The sequence below is a fragment of the Corythoichthys intestinalis genome, chromosome 8 (genome assembly GCF_030265065.1).
Source record: "Corythoichthys intestinalis isolate RoL2023-P3 chromosome 8, ASM3026506v1, whole genome shotgun sequence".
NCBI lineage: Eukaryota > Metazoa > Chordata > Actinopteri > Syngnathiformes > Syngnathidae > Corythoichthys > Corythoichthys intestinalis.
The window spans coordinates 32,276,029-32,294,090 of NC_080402.1; the positions used below are offsets into that span (position 1 = coordinate 32,276,029).

General features: G+C 38.5%; 1 protein-coding gene across 5 annotated transcripts in view; it reads left to right on the forward strand.

The window, feature by feature from the left end:
- The window catches only part of LOC130920027 (alpha-1,6-mannosylglycoprotein 6-beta-N-acetylglucosaminyltransferase B-like), a 252,584-nt gene extending 236,045 nt beyond the window's left edge, over nt 1-16,539 (forward strand). For all 5 annotated transcript variants that reach the window (XM_057842819.1, XM_057842820.1, XM_057842821.1 and 2 more), the window contains one exon: nt 12,603-16,539. In XM_057842819.1, coding sequence (XP_057698802.1) covers nt 12,603-12,801 — 199 coding nt within the window. In that variant the 3' untranslated portion in view covers nt 12,802-16,539. The remainder of the gene's footprint in view (nt 1-12,602) is intronic.
- The last annotated feature ends 1,523 nt before the right edge of the window (nt 16,540-18,062 follow it).

Genomic DNA, 18,062 nt, shown 5'->3' on the forward strand with positions numbered 1-18,062 from the left:
TGTAATCCCATTAGGTGGAACAAAATCTTGGCCAACAGTACATTATTCATTTAGTTGCACATGCACAAAAAAAAGAGAAAAGATGTAAAAAAAAAAAAAAAGGATTGTGCAGGTGCGATCAGCATAACTAAAATTGATCATTACACAACGCAAATGTAAAATTGTAAAATAATCTTATGTATCAAATGCACAGTACTGTATATACTAAGATCAATGTTAATAATACAGATAGAAATGATGAAATTAGAAAGAAAAACCAAGAAATACAAAATCTTAAGGTATTCATTTAAAAAAAAGGGTTAGTTAGTGAGCAGCACGTGTGTATTTTGTACACATTTGTAAGATATATATGGAATTTATTATGATTGCTAGATGGGAATCTAAAAAAAATTGTTTAATTATGTTGGCTTACATTTAAATGTACGTATTCATTCCCTACCATCAGTAATGGGTGTCAGGGAACTACAGTGGTGTTATGAGATACAAGTTAAATTTGTTCCATGAGCATTTATATCTTTAAAAAAAAAAAAAAGTTTCCCAATGAAATACTGTAAAATGAAAGATCTCAAACCTAACACCAAGAGTCAGTATAGATTTTAGACTTGTTTTGTAGCGTGGTATTGAATATTTAAGAATAGGGTTGTTCCGATCATGTTTTTTTGCTCTTGATCCGATCCCGATCGTTTTAGTTTGAGTATCTGCCGATCCCGATATTTCCCTATCCGATTGCTTTTTTTTTTTTTTTTTTGTTCCCGATTCAATTCCAATCATTCCCGATAATTTTTCCCGATCATATACATTTTGGCAATGCATTAAGAAAAAAATGAATAAAAGTCGGACGAATATATACATTCAACATACAGTACATAAGTACTGTATTTGTTTATTATGAAAAAATACATCCTCAATATGGCATTTACATTATTAACATTCTTTCTGTGAGAGGGAACCACGGATAGAAAGACTTGTAATTCTTAAAGGTTAAATGTGACTTTGTATATTGTGACTAAATATTGCCATCTAGTGTATTTGTTGAGCTTTCAGGAAATGATACTGTAGCCATTTAACTTCTGCCCAAATGCATGATCAGAAGTGCAACCATGACTGTGCATCGTGGTACCAATTGATATAACATAGGGTGTTAAGAAAAAGATCAACTGCTACCTTTCTTCCCCACATTGCTTCCCACAATTATTCTAATCGTTGGGAGAGGGATTGTAAGGCTTTAGCCATTTAAAAAAAAGGCTCCAAAGGCTGCCAAAATTCACTCTACTCATTTTACGCTGCCTTTTAGCTCTATATACTGTATGGGTGAAACGGCGCCATTATGTATTGAACGCGACAATGCGTGAGTGGGTCGTGCAGCGCATGTGTTAATTGCGTTAAATATTGTAAGGTGATAAATGTAAGAAATATTCATTCTCGCCATTAACGCGATAAATTTGATAACCCTACCTTAAGCTTAAACTAAAGACTCTGGAAGAGTGTAACACATTATGTCTGTAACGTTAAATACAATTAGAAAACGATTTAATTGAAAAATATATATATATATATTAAAAAAAAGGCATGTCCGATATTTTTTTGCCGATTCCGATACTTTGAAAATGACGTGATCAGACTCGATCGATCGGGATGCCGATCGAAACAAAACATCTCTATTTAAGAATGTTCACCAATCGACGTAAAAGTGGAAAACAATTCATTTTGATTTTTAAATGTATCTATTATGACACTAGTCCTGCAACTTTTCTGACAATCAGTTTCATGAAGCACTTTAATGAGGATTTTTCACCTTATTAAGGTGATATATAGAACTTTGAACTGAATTCACCTTTTTGTAGCCGACCGTGTTTATTTGCCAGGGCTCCTCAAATCAATCAAGCATAACATGCCAATACTAACGCTCAGCTTTTCTGTTACTTTACTATTACTCTTGCCATTTTACCATATGCATTTATTGTTTTAATGTCTTCTGTTTTACCTTTGTAATGATACGTTACAAAGATATAAATTACATTGCAAATCAGATTTAGGTTACTAAGGCTGCGTTCAGACTGCAGGCATATCTGATTCCAATCCGTTTTGTCCTCAAATCCGATTTTTAGAGCTGGCCGTTTTTTAGCAAGTGTCCAAATCAGAGTTGGACCTGTTCAGACAGGGCCACATTATTGACCCATCTGACAGGTTGCTGTGGCAACGAAGTTGTCATTCAGCACATGTAGTGTTTTACGTCATAAAATTGTGACAGTGAGAAAGTATCTACAAAGTAGTGTTCCAGCATTACTATACCATTGTTGCATCATAGACTTCATAATATATTGACGGGCCGCGGGGCCGATTAGTAGGAGGCCTATCTCCACTAAAGCTGACCGAGTGGAAACACAGACAAAGAGCTTTTTACGTTAAAAATTCTTGTGAATAAATGCTTAAATCCCAGAATTCTTTATAGATATGGACATAAAACACTCTCGATTGTTGGTTCAAAGCACAAAAAAAACCCTGGCAGTTAGCATTTATTTCACGTAAATATGTCGAATGTGCTGCTAGTCTTTAAGCTACCATGTCGCCATCTTATCAAAACAAAAAGCTTTTTATGTTGAAATTTTGGGGAATAAATGCTTAAATCCCTGAATTATTTATAGATATGGACGTGCCACAGTCTCGATTTGGTGTTAAAAGCAATAAAACGGGCAGTTAGCATTTATTTTATGTAAATATGTTGAATGTGCCGCTAGTCTTTAAGCCACTGTGGCGCCGCCTCATCACCAAAAAGAGCTTTTTCCGTTGAAAATTCTTGTGAATAAATGCGTAAATCCCTGAATTCTTTATAGATATGGACGTAAAACAGTCTCGATTCTTGGTTAAAAGCAAAAAAAAAACTGAGCAGTGAGCATTTATTTTACATAAATATGTCGAATGTGCTGCCAGTCTTTAAGCCACTGTGGCGCCGCCTTATCACCACAAAGAGCTTTTTACATTGAAAATTCTTGTGTTATCACCACAAAGAGTTTTTTACATTGAAAATTGTTGTGAATAAATGCGTGAATCCTTGAGTGAATGTAAAACAGTCTTGATTCTTTGTTTAAAGAGCAAAGAACTGGGCAGTTAGCATTTACTTTACGTAAATATGTCGAATGTGCTGCTACTTTTTAAGCCACCTGTGTCGCCGCCTTATCACCACAAAGAGCTTTTTACGTTGAAAATTCTTGTGAACAAATGCTTAAATCCCTGAATTCTTTATAGATATGAACGTAAAACAGTCTCGATTCTTTGTTAAAAGCAAAAGTTAGCATTTATTTTACGTAAATATTGTGAATTATAATGCCAATGACGTAGCGGTTGATTTCTCTCATTTTTTTCACATTTCATGCATGGTACGAAAAATATAATAATTACCTTGAATCCTCGGACAAATCCCTTCTGAGAAAATCCTTCCTGTTTGTATGTGGTACAACTTTTGTACTTTTTCAACCTAAATCCGGCGTTTGAGAATAACTGCGGAGTGTGGGACGGCCCCCTACTTGAAGGCGTTGCGCAGTGTCCGGGGAATTTGTCCCATCAATATGATTCTGAAGTCTATGGCTGCATACAGTGGGGCAAATAAGTATTTAGTCAACCACCAATTGTGCACGTTCTCCTACTTGAAAAGATTAGAGAGGCCTGTAATTGTCAATATGGGTAAAACTCAACCATGAGAGACAGAATGTGGGGAAAAAAAAAAAAAAAAAAAAAACAGAAAATCACATTGTTTGATTTTTAAAGAATTTATTTCCAAGTTAGAGTGGAAAACAAGTATTTGGTCACCTACAAACAAGCAAGATTTCTGGCTGTCAAAGAGGTCTAACTTCTTCTAACAAGGTCTAACAAGGCTCCACTCGTTACCTGTATTAATAGCACCTGTTTTAACTTATTATCGGTATAAAAGACACATGTCCACAACTCAGTCAGTCACTCTCCAAACTCCACTATGGCCAAGACCAAACAGCTGTCGAAGGACACTAGAGACAAAATTGTAGACCTTCACCAGGCTGGGAAGACTGAATCTGCAATAGGTAAAACGCTTGGTGTAAAGAAATCAACGATGGGAGCCATTATTAGAAAATGGAAGACATACAAGACCACTGATAATCCCCCTTGATCTGGGGCTCCATTCAAGATCTCATCCTGTGGCATCAAAAGGATAACAAGAACGGTGAGCAAAAATCCCAGAACCACACGGAGGGACCTAGTGAATGACCTACAGAGAGCTGGGACCACAGTAACAAAGACTACTATCAGTAACACAATGTGCCACCAGAGACTCAAATCCTGCACTCCCAGACGTATCCCCCTGCTGAAGAAAGTACACGTCCATGCCCGGCTACGGTTCGCGAGAGAGCATTTGGATGATCCAGAACAGGACTGGGAATATGTGTTATGGTCAGATGAAACCAAAATAGAACTTTTTGGTAGAAACACAGGTTCTCGTGTTTGGCGGTGAAAGAATACTGAATTGCATCCGAAGAACACCATACCCTCTGTGAAGCATGGGGGTGGAAAAATCATGCTTTGGGGCTGTTTTTCTGCAAAGGGACCAGGACGACTGATCTGTGTAAAGGAAAGAATGAATGGGGGCATGTATCGAGAGATTTTGAGTGAAAATCTCCTTCCATCAGCAAGGGCATTAAAGATGAGACGTGGCTGGGTCTTTCAGCATGACAATGATCCCAAACACACGGCCAGCGCAACAAAGGAGTGGCTTCGTAAGAAGCATTTTAAGGTCCTGAAGTGGCCTAGCCAGTCTCCAGCGCTCAACCCCATAGAAAATCTGTGGAGGGAGTTGAAAGTCCGTGTTGCCCAACAACAGCCCCAAAACATCACTGGTCTAGTGGAGATCTGCATGGAGGAATGGGCCAAAATACCAGCAACAGTGTGTGAAAAGCTTGTGAGAAGTTACAGAAAACGTTTGGTCTCTGTTATTGCCAACAAAGGGCACATAACAAAGTATTGAGATGAACTTTTGGTATTGACCAAATACTTATTTTCTACCATGATTTGCCAATAAATTCTTTAAAACTCAAACAATGTGATTTTCTGTTTTTTTCCCCACATTCTGTCTCTCATGGTTGAGGTATAACCATGTTGACAAATACAGGCCTCTGTAATATTTTCAAGTGGGCGAACTTGCATAATTAGTGGTTGACTGAATACTTATTTGCCCCACTGTATTAGCCAGTAAACGGCAGTTTAGCTAGCTAACAAACATTGACATTACTTATCTGCATTGCCAATTTTTATAGTATGCCCCTCCTAGCTGTCTTCATGAGGTGCAGCGCTGCCGAGTACAAGCAGTATGCGAATGCTGGACTTGTCCCCAAGAATGCCGTCTAATAATTCATAAAAGGAGTACTTGCTTCCCTCTGCCACACTTTTGTTGTATATTTATATACTGCTGTTTTCCTCAGTGTGCTCCATTCTTTTCAAATGCGATGCACTTCAATTGGCGCTCTCTGTCGCATTGAGTTGTTCGTTATTTTGAATTCACGCACAGTCAAATCCCATTTATATTGTTCAGATTGAGAAGAATTTTGTCCATATCGGATAAGCAACTACCTTGCAAAACTGATGTCTGTGCTTTGTAACTGTTCAGACAACATAAGATCCATCCAGTTTAAATCTGGCTAGGCTAAAAATCAGATTTTGACTGTACATATAATTACATCGTCAAACCTGGCATAAATGTTTACTTACTGCAAGTGGCAACGTGTTACAAATGATGATTCTTTCCTGCAGCCCTGACAAGTAAATTGTGTATGTGTGTGTCCCGCGCGTTTTTCTCCACAAACTTGCTTCTAGTCATGTTTCCTTTCTTTATTTTTTGCTGCATCCTTCAAGAATTTCTTTTCTTGTGCATGTGTAGTTGACATCTTTTGTGTTCTTGTTTTTCAGTTCTGTCACCCTTGTGTCTGTTGTGCTTTCGCTTGCGCATGTCTGCTGTAAGACTCAAATAATCTTTCATCTCATACCTGCCTAACAGCTACTCCAACATCGTCGTTGCTTCCCCTCTAACTCTATCATCTCTGTCAGTGAATTTCAATACACTTGTACATCCTCTACTCAGCAAATACTGTATATATATTTTGTGTAAAGTGGAACTTTGATAAAGGGCACCCTCTTAAAAGGTTGAGAACAGCGGTGTCTTTTTTTCCTCAAGAGCTGTTTTAAGAAAAATCAAAGAATGCCAGGGCCAACTTGAAATCCTTCCACGTTCATTTGTTAGACGAGCGGAATCGGGTTAAAAAAAAAAAAAAAGAAAAGAAAAAGAATGGGTTTTTAAAATGTATTTATTTTTAAGTCATTGGCTGCCATCGACAACTACAGATGTCCAATCCATTTTGACTAAGAGGTCTGGCAGCCATCGATTGATGGCTGCCAGCCCCTCAGTAAAATTGAAATGAAAAATGATCACTCAAAATGCCAGCCTTCCAGTTGAAATGGATTTGATGTGCATAACTGTCAATGGCAGTGAATGAGTTAAAGCAACAAAGCACAGGGAAAGGATATTGCAATACAATATAAATATTTTTATGAACGAGTTCCATTCCTACATTGATGACGTAACCCAAATTTCCACGTAGGTCGGATTTAACCCTTTAAGTACCCCTGGATACCTTCTAAATCTCAAAATAACTATCCAAAAACATGAATTAAATGTCATTGTACTAGGGCTGCAACTAGAGGTGCAACAATTAATCGATTAATCGCCAAATCATCGATTAGCAAATTAAGTGACAACTATGTTGATAACCGATTAATCGGTTAGGACCTTCTCCAACTTAAACTTGTCTAAATTCTTGAAATTATAACATATATGACTTCTCAGTTGTAAATATTATCATATTTTGTGTTTTGTTTTGTTAAGTCAAAGTAGGACATGAACAAAAATCTACTTTTACTTTGGAAAATAACAATTCACATTTTGCCCAATTTCTGGACATCTTACTGTTTAAACTAACTTCGTAATAAAGCTGCAACAACTAATCGATTAAATCAATGAATAAATTAGCGAACAACGAATTTGATAATTGATACAGTTGAAGGAAATAGTAATCCATTTTGTCTTCATTGCTACTTACATGCCGAAAACAACTTCAAGGTAAATTTGTGAAGGTAATTGAAAGAAGTGACATTTATCCAATTTATCGATTAGTAGTCAGAATAATCGATTATGAAAATAATCGTTAGTTGCAGCCAGTGTTGTTTTTGGCAGCCCTTTTAATTTAAATCTTCGTCTTAGACTTTTGGACTATGATACTTATTAGTCTTCGTTAATATTTTAGTCATTTCAAAATTTGTTTGTGTTCATCTTGTTTTTGTTGACGAAAACTCAAACTAATTTCATTTAGTTTTAGTCGACGTTTACTCAATTTTTTCGTCTGTAAAATTCGAACGTTTCACTCCAAAAATTAATTTAAAACATTTCAAATCTAGTTTTGGTTGACGTTTACTAAATTTTTTTCATCTTTAAAATTTGAAAGTTTTACTACAAAAATACGTTTTAAAAATTTCAAAAGAAGATTGACAGACGAGCACATATTGTAGCATCTACAAGTATCTACAAATCGATCACCTGATAATACACACTCAGCAGGAAAAAAAAAACATTGTAGTACATTATTTTTTATTTATTATAACCACTTGGACACCACAAACTGTATGTAAATAAAAAAGTTGTTTGAGAGTTTAACAGTAGAATAGATGCTCGCCGTAATGTGTAATGCTAACGTGAACGTCAATGCTATGCTAACACTTGGAGTTACCAAACACTGCTACGATGCAGGCTAACTACACATCAAACGTCACAGATTGTGAACATGTCACGAAAAGTAAGGCACATTTTTGTCTCGTTCTTGTCTCGACAGACGAAAACTACCATTTGTGTTATGTTTTAGTCTCTCAAGACACATTTTTAGCTGGTTATCGTCTCATCATCGCCATGAAAAAAATTGTCGTTCGTCGACGAAATATTTTTGTCATAGTCATCATTGACGAAAACAACACTTGTTGCAGCCCTAGCTGCAACTAACGATAATAACAGGCGCGTGCGCGCAGCCTCACATTACACGCAAACGAGGACCCAAACGCGACTGCCGGCAAGAATCAAAAATCATTTATCAAATCAGTTGGCAACAATTTATTAATTGATTTTAATCGATTAAATGGTTTAGTTGTTGCAGCCATACATTGTACTGTCCTCACCAAAATGTTGGAGCTCAGTCCTAGCGAGACAGCGAGCTAAGCTGTAATCTTTCCCCTCTCCCTCTCACTCGGCTGTGCGAGTTCTTGGTGTGCGCAAATACGTTCTTCGTCGTGTGTACATGCGCTCTTACTCGTGTGCAGAAGTACCACCTGCTCTGTGCTTCCTGCGCCAAAATAAAAGGATGCATCACAAACCAAAGTCAACATTTTAAGCAAATACACATTTCGCCGAAGGGCAGAACAGTCAGATTAATAAATTAAAGTAAAAAAAATAATGTACTGTGAGGTACAATAAGGCACTGTTGACGCAACTTAAAAAATAAATAAATAAAACGACTGGAGACAAAATGGCGGACCAGACTTTGTCGTAAAGTTGAAATCACGCAGTCGGGTAGGTTGTAACTCGAGGACTATCTGTACTGAAATTCTACAGTTTCCTACATCTATTTCAATATGTTGTCATGTTTTGACCCCTGAGCTAAAGAAGAGGCCCTGTCTAAGTCACCAGCTTTTAGTGTTAAACATGGGAAGTGCAACAGAATATAGGATGTAGTTCATGTGCATCATATGTTACAATATTTTCATAGATTGCTGCAAACCAATAAAAATAGGGCAGCGGTCCGCAGTTGGCCCTCGGGCAGTAGGTTAGACACCATTTGTTTGGAAAATGTTTATTATTCCTGTGCTTGCCGGCTACGATCTTGCATTTAGTTGTACAGTGTCCCGCTTTGCTGTTTGTAGATACACGTAGCTCATTATTAAGTAATGTTTTATACAATAACAGCTCTCATGCCAGTTATAAACAGCATCAGTATTTCATTCTAAACAGGATGAGAGATTTAACACAACAAGTCATGCCACTTTTCTAAAAGATACATATTGACTGTAGGTGTTTGTTTTTTTTCTCTTGTTCAGTTAAAACAGATAATGAAAATGAATGGGATAAATAAATCTGGAATTGAAAAAGCATTTTCTGATTCACATTGGACTAGTGTTGCACCGATACCATTTTTTGGCCCCGATACCGATACCTGGCTGTGCAGTATCGGCCGATACGATACGATACCGATACCACCCCAATTATATATATATATATATATATATATATATATATATATATCTCCGTGAGTCCGTCTTTTTCAGACTTTTATTGCGTCAGTCAACCAACATCGCAACGCATAGTAACGCACGCCATTACCGTTACTGAGGCGGGAAAGGCCAAGATGAGAAAAGTAATTAATTAGATTACTCACTACTGAAGAAAATAACACCATTAGTAACGCCGTTATATTCTAACGCCGTTATTAACAACACTGATTATAGTACAAATGTCTTTCATCGTAGTCGGAAGGTCTTCCTTTTTGGTCGCACAGCTCGGAAATGTTGGATGCTTGTAAATGTTTAAATTTAACAGCCAGTTTACTGTACATTCCAGTTTTTACCTATGGTCACGAGCTGGGAGTTGTAACTGAAAGAATACGATCCCGGGTACGGGTGGCCAAAATAGGTTCCCTCAGCAGGGTGTCTGAGTTTTTCTCTAGTGATAGGTTGAAAAGCACGATCATCTGAGAGGTGCTCGAAGTAGAGCTGCTATGCTTCCACATTGAGAGGAGCCAGATAAGGTGCTTCGGGCATCTGTTTAGAATGCCTCCTAGACACCTCCTGGCGCGACCTCGGATAAAGCGCAAGAAGATGCTGTGGACATCTTATTCAGCTGCTTGAGATTTATTCGTGTAGCCTCCTCACTCAATTCAGTATTATACAGGATACCATGACACTCACCGGTATACTGGATCGATCTTTTTGTATGGGGAGGCTTGGTGAATAATCACTGGGTTCTTGGAATTTTCATTAGCATCTGTTATGACTATATGAACGTTGAGTGAATTGGGGAAGTGTTCTACCCTGACGTAAGACAAAGTTTTGGTGGAAAATGAGTAATAAAAATTTAACCACAGTGATCCCTCATTTTTCGCGGTTAAAGGGGACAAGAACCCGCCGCGAGAAGTGAAAAAAACTTGAAGCTTTTTTGTGTGTGTTCAATGTATTTATTCAGATTTATCTTTGGAAAGAGATACATATACTTTTTGCAATTATTTGCAATTTACGTGGATTCATAAGTAGTTGTACCTCTGAGAATCAGCAATAATTATGATACTCCAAGAGTTGTCAGTCTACCTTTATAAAAGTCCACCTTTACACTATGAGTAACTACCCACCCACCACCCGCTCTTATTATTGTTACCTGTGCACCCCATAGTCAGTCATAATCCAACTGCTACCCTGGGCAAGACCAGAGAGCTTTCAAAAGACACCAGAGAAAAATTTGTTGGGTTCCTCAAAGCTGGAAAAGGCTATGAGACAATTGGAAAAGCAGCTCGGTGAGAATAAATCAACAGTTGTAGCAATTGTGAGAAAATGTTCCTAACATGACTGATAATCTACCTCGGAATGGGGCTCCATTTAAAATCGCTCCTCGTGGGGCATCACTCATTATGAGAGAAGTGAGGGTTCAGCCTAGAACTACACGTCAGGAGTTGGTCAATGTCCTGAAAAGAGTTGGATGGACAGTTTCAAAGGCTACTTTCAGTAGAACACTATGGCACATTGGTTTAAAATCATGCATTGCTCAAGAAGTTCCCCTGTTGAAACCAGTACATGTGAAGCCCCGTCTGAAGTTTGACATGGACCATCTGGATGATGCAGAGGCATCATGGGAGAAAGTCATATGGTCAGATGAGAACAAAGTAGAACTTTTTGGTGCAAACTTTACTCGTCGTGTGAGAAGGAAAAAGAAGGATGATTACAATCTCAAGAACACCATCCCCACTGTGAAGTATGGGGGTGGAAACCTCATGCTTTGGGGCTGCTTTTCAGCAAAGGGGGACAGGACTACTGTACTGTATAAAGCAGAGGATGAATAGTGAAATGTATCATCAGATTCTGAGCCTCAACCTCCTTCCCTCTGTCAGAGAGTCATGGCTAAATCTTCCAACATGACAATGATCCGAAGCACACAGCCAAGTTGACCAAGGAGTGGTTGCGTAAAAAGCTTATCAAGGTTCTGGAGTGGCCTAGCCAGTCTCCAGACCTCAATCCAATAAAAAATCTTTGGATGGAGCTGAAACTTCGTGTTTCTCAATGACAGCTCCGAAACCTGACAGATCTAGGAAAGATCTGTGTGGAGGGATGGGCCAATATCCCTGTTTCCAAATGTGGAAACCTGGTAAAGAACTAGAGAAAGTGTATGACCTCTTTAATTGCAAACAGAGGCTTCTGCACTAAATATTAGCACTGATTTTCTCAGGAGTACAAATACTTATGAACCCCAGTAAATTACAAATAAATTATTGAAAAATCATACAATGTGAGTTTTGGATTTTTTTTTTTTTTCATACCTCTACCTATTTTCTAAGTGGGTGAAATTGCAGAATCACAAGGGGTGCAAATACTTCTCACTGTATATATTTTAATAAATGGTTTTTGAGCACTTTAAATGTAACAATTAGAATAGGTTTTAAATGTTACTGTCCCACTGAATTATTTTTAAACAAGAAAAAAAGTAGACACCCAATCCATTTTTTTTAAAAAAGTAGAAAAATGCTTATCTTTATTAAATGCTTCATTGAGTGAGTCTACTCAAATCTGCTCAAGCTGCTCACTTACACATAATGAGTTGACACAGCAACTGTTTAACAAGTTGAACGATGTTGACGCATGTGGCGCTTTGAAGTTTCGGCTTACAAGCGTCTCTGGCAAGATCAAACCTTAACTGTTTGTCAATCATCGTTAACTTTAATAAGCAACTCCACTGCATTGCCTGACCAAGAAAAGCGGCAGGAGCGAGAGTGAGAGCCTACGTGATCGGATTGGGACAGCTGTATAAAATACTGCATTAACGTATTTATTTTTAAATTGAAAAAAAAATCCGCAATGGACTCAGTGGCGCCTCCAGAAATTTTTCATAGGGGTGGCCAGATGGGGCCACTTAAAATCTTGGGGTGGCACACCAAAACAGCCATAATTTCAGGTTTTCATTATATTATTGCAGTAAAAAGGTCAGGGGAAAACTATCATAAAGACTGAAGGACACGGCTACTGATATATTTTGGTGTATTGTTTAATATTTGATGTCACTCATGATAAGCGGGACGGCCAGTGGGGTGGCCAATAAATATATAGGGGGGGCCGTGGCCACCCCTGGCCACCCCCTGGTGGCGCCACTGAATGTACTGAGGGCGCAAAGTTTGAAGCACGAAGTAGCGAGGGATCACTGTATATTAGAGAAATCCCAAACTGTTTTAACTCTTGCTTGTAGTTGTGCCTAACATTATCCCTTAAAATTATTTTATCATCAACAGGTTGGAGGTGCAGTGCGAAGTTCTGGATTCGGAGATGAACCACATCCTCCCGGCCTTCTCTGTGTTACGGCGCGAGTGCGGCCTCCAGCGGGAGCCGCTGCTCTTCAGCTGTGCCGGCCAGTCGCCCAAGTACAGACGTTTATGCCCCTGCAGAGACTTCCGGCGTGGCCAGGTGGCGCTGTGCAGGGACTGTCTCTGACCTTAGGGCAACAGATAATAGGCCCTCACCTGTGAGTGTAATGTGGAATATGTAAGTGAGGCAAGGAAGCGCTATGCATGGATTTTCAAGTGTTAGAACAGCCACTAGGCTGGGCTTCCTGTTACTCCTTACTAGTGTTGGCAAAGCCGACCAGAGCGTAGCCTACCCCCTGGAGGAAGCTTGAAGAACACGAACGCTCATTCGGGGAACCTTTAGTCGTCACTTTGGAGGCAGAAGACGAGGCGGTGTCATCCCTTCAAACACGTCGACGCCGACGAGGAGGCGAGCACAGTTCAATATCCAATCTCCTCTCGGCACACTCACAAAAGGGAGACGGACAAGCGGGGGTTATCGGCCGGGCTTTTTCCCACCCCCCGCATCCTCTCCTCCCCCCTCCGTCGTCGATTGGCAGAGTCATTTATCAGACCAGGGCCCCGAGTCGGAGGCAACATCGCTCAATGTAATCATCTGCGGTCACACAAGGCGGGAAAAGGAGCAGCGAGGACACGGATAAAGGCGACAAAATTATTTTTCAATGAATACGCTCAAGTGGCTTTTTCAGAGTCCTCGGGGGCTGCCTAATGGAGGAAACGTCATCAAATAAAAAGATCGTCATGGATCAAAGCCTAGCACTGTCTTTTGTTGTTGCTCTTTTCTGCCATCCAGTTTTGAACAATTGAATACCATATTGGCCCGGATAAAAGACGGTGTTTTTTTGCATTAATATAAGACTGAAAAAGAGGGGGTCGTTTTATATTCGCGGTCTAGACATTATACCCATTCATGACGCTAGATGGCGCCAGATATCACTGAAGCGATGTTCTGTCATAAAAGATCTCAGCTACTCTCCCCATTCACGACGCTAGATGGCGCTAGATATCATTGAAGCGATGTTCTCTCATGACAGATCTCAGCTTCTCTCAAGTTTAACCAGTTTGCATTATTTTATTGCAATGTTTTTCATTATTCAGATTTGTCTCAAGACTACAGTTACAGTTAGACCTCACTTTGATGATTAACGCAGTTATTGCAATTTTTTTGTTTTATCACAACAGACTGGTTTATTTACATTTCAAAAACCAGAAGCCATTCATTTATGAATGGGATTGCACTTTAGTTTACACATTTAAATGATGCAAAATAACATGATAAACAAAAACAATACATATTATTGTTATAATCGGATGTACTGTAATTCTTTTCTGTATAAAAAATAATTTGGTGTTCAAAAAGTGTTTTTTCAAACTTGAGTCTTGATAAAGAGGGGGTCGTCTTATAATCAGGGCCGTCTTATATTCGGGCCAATACAGTAGTTTCTTATCATTTTAACACACATGTATCCTCATTCAGGCTTTTTCTCCATGCTTACAGTAGTGTCCAACTCCTTTTTATTAGCGGTCACATTGTGGTTATTAGGGTACTTAAAATGGAGAAAACACAAGTGGATATCGCTTCGGAAATGATGCGCCAAAAATCACGCTTTGGTACACTAACATGTGGTATTGTTCATTGCTTTAACTATAAAAAGATGATCAAAGTGTTGAAACTACATGGCTTGTTCAGTATTTGATTTTATTCGATTTCAAGGAAATGGCACTGAGATGTGCATTTGGGAGCTTGGCGGCAGTGTTGCCAACTTGGCGACTTTCTCACAAAATTTGGTGACTTTCCAAAGCCTTTTGGTGACTTTTTTTGTCAAAGCAACTAGCGACAAATCTAGTCACTTTTTCTGGCGTGTTTTTCAACTCACTTTTTGCTTTTCCAACGACGTCTTCTTCTCTCCTACGGCATCCATTACAATTACATGCAAATTGCCAACTATGCAAACTAGGTGATGACGTCATCTAGCGACTTCTCGAGACTTTTAGGACAGCCAGTACCTGCTTTCCTTATGTGGAGGTGGAAACACTGCTTGGCGAAGACACTCCATAACAACCCAGGCCATAGACTCCACCATCAGTTGACAAGACAGCTCCCACAGACATTGCGCCACACCTTCCCGTAGGGGGCCGACTCCAGGCAGAGCTGAGTTGACTTTAACTGTGATAAACTCAAACACGCTCCGTTCTAACACTGGATTTAGGTGGAAAGAGGACAGAGGTTTTACTGTATACAAGCAGGCTGGAGTGTCTCGAGGGATTTGGTCGAGGATTCAAGGTAATTATTATTTTAAGTAGCACCATGCATGCACTTTGAACCGTGAAAAAAAAAATCAATGGATAAAATTAGTCTAACTTTGGCTTGAAATATTTACGTAAAATGAATGATAACTGCCTGTTTTTTGCTTATAATCAAGACTCTAGACTGTTTTACGTTCATATCTATAGAAATTGCATGATTTAAGCATTTACTTACAAGAATTTTCAACTTAAAAAGCTCTGTTTCGTGACGGCCGCCATGTTGGATTACACAATTACCATAAATTTGGCTTGAAATATTTACGTAAAATGAATGATAACTGCCCGTTTTTTGTTTTTTTTGTTTTGTTTTAACCAAAAATCTAGACCATTTTACATTCACATCTATAGAAAAAGCGCCATTTATACATTTATTTACAAGAATTTTAAACTTAAAAAGCTCTTTGTTTCGTGACGGCCGCCATGTTGGATTACACAATAACGTAACTTTGGCTTGAAATATTTATGTAAAATGAACGATAACTGTTTTTTGTCTTTAATGAAAGATCTAGACTGTTTTGTGTTCATATCTATATAAATTGCGCGATTTAAGCATTAATTTACAAGAATTTTCAACTTAAAAAGCTCTTTATTAACTGACAGCCGCCATGTTGGATTTTGTAAAAAAAAAAAAAAGTTGCTATTTCTGGTAAAGACATGATATGTTAAACAATGCTATCGATCCTCAAAATATAGATGATTATCTCTGCATTTGGTGATTTTTGAGCATCTAGCATAAAATCTCTGAATTTTATAGCCATTTTAAGTTGTGTCATATAAAAAATAATCAGGCTTTTATAACGGAACGACTTTGAATTTTTTGATGCCGCTGCTCATGGATACTCATATATGCCTAAGGGAGGTGCCTCTTTTGGTTTTAGGTCAGTAGTGGCTTTGGTTTTGAAAATATTTGAATTTTAAGTTTTTTTAAAACAGGCCCCCAGTGGATCGGCCCCGAGCCGCCTGTCCCGCCAACTGATAGCGAAGTCTATGCCCAAGCCAAATTAACCTCTCCAAGTCCAAAAGGATTGGACCTTTATCTATTGGGAAGCTACAAACACAGAAGGATTAAACGAGCCACTTGTGGCTCCAGAGCTGAAGCATAACATGTCAATGGCACTGAGAGAGTTAAATATACTCTGTAAAAGCCTTACTGCTCTGTTTGTTTACGGCTGAGTCATGTAGAAACCATAATAATCATCCCATCATGTAACTTTCAGTAGATAGAATAATGGACAAGTAGTTTTCAACCAGGAGAAAATTGCACCAGCCTTTTTTTGTCATAAAAATAACAAGGCAACCATAAAGAGTTTGACCCTAGTGATTCAAACCCATTTTCTACTGTAGCTGATGTGTTTCCAGAGTTCACAAAAAAGCAGGTATGACGGGGTACTATTTGTAGTGCCTGGTCAGCCGAGGTTTCAGTTCAATATCACATGTGCAATTATTGAAGTAGAACAACCAGAAACTCTAAAATGAGGTAAAAAGTCAATTGTTTTCATCAAAATGTGGAATAAACTTGGCTTGAGTAGCTTGACATTTCCTCTACTGGTGGAGAGTGTTCATGAGTCATTGTGATAAATGTAAAAAAAAAAAAAAAAATCTTTAATAAATGTGCTATGAAGTTGAAACATGACTTTCAGGATGCAATTTCAGAATCTGTGGTATGGATTAGGGCACTAATGTGTGTCACAGCACTGAATATTGCCGAGTTAATTATTAAGTGTATTTATGTGACGGAGAGAGAGAAGAAATGCTTCTATCACAACCATCGGATAATAATTTCAAGGACATTAAGCAGCTGTCATCATCAAGGTGTCTTCAACACAAGCAGTATAACAAGGTGGGTTTTCTTCCGCTATAATCTTTTCTGTTGGCTGGCGAGTCCTTCACCTGACTTTTTAATGTGTCCAAAAGGTTGTCCTGTACCTTCATAAAAATGTCACAGCTCAACTGATTAAAACATGGGTAAAAGCTTGTAAAAATGTTAGTGTGCAGCACCTCACTATAACATATATTACCATTATTATTTTTTTCCCTGAACAAATTGCGAGGATGTTATGTGACATTTTTCCACCCAGCCTGTGTTGACAACTTTATTGGTGCTGCAGCCTAATTGGCTTGTTATCACTCTTGTTTTGTGCGTCAGCTTCAGGGCGATTGCGAATGAGAAGCACGCCCGAGTGCAATGTTTATGCTGTTTAAACAACAATTATTCAGCTCAGGAACAGATTGATGTACACAGCAAGACAAGTGAGGAGCCAATAACGACATTAAATACACAACACAGGAAACACGCTTGTTAGGAGCCGACATCCTGAAGGATCATTTTAACAGCAGCGCATCGAACGTCAATAACTAATCTATCAATAACTACAGTCTGCAGGATATGAACTGTCCTTTCCGATCAACATCGCTGGATACATGACTCCATTATTTAATTCACAAGCGATCAAGACAAATTAGCTTGCTGTCTAGCTAATGCCTTTGGCCTAGAAATTGGAAAACGCTTTTCGTGAACATACACACAGAAAATAGGTTTACTCTAATAACCTGATAACCAGACTAAAATAGTGTTGTTTTTGTCCTCCCTTTGAATTTTCGTATTTCATATTTAGGTTGCCACAGATGTCCACATTGTATTATGGAGTATACACTTATACACCAAAAGACTCATGAACCTGTAAAAATAATACATATTTTGTGGCAAAAAAAATTCAAGTGTTTTCTCTGGGCCCTGAAAAATATGATTCTTATCATTATTATCATTGGAAAACCCGAAATGAAAAGAAGAAAATTAACTCATTTACTCCCAAAAACATATAAATACGTTCTATTTTTAATTGTTTCGGTGTCCCAAAGACATATTTATACGTCTTTTACGTAGTTTTTTTTTTTAACAAGAGACATCTCTGGGTTCTGATTCAATTTAGCTCCAAAGCACGAAGCTGAAAATCCATTTTAAAGCAATAAAACTGGCCACTGGATGGCAGTAGCGCATTTGGTAAGACCTGCAACCCAATTCACGCCCGGGATGCCAGGCGCTGGACGACCGAGCAGAACGCCTGGGACCACCTGTGCAGC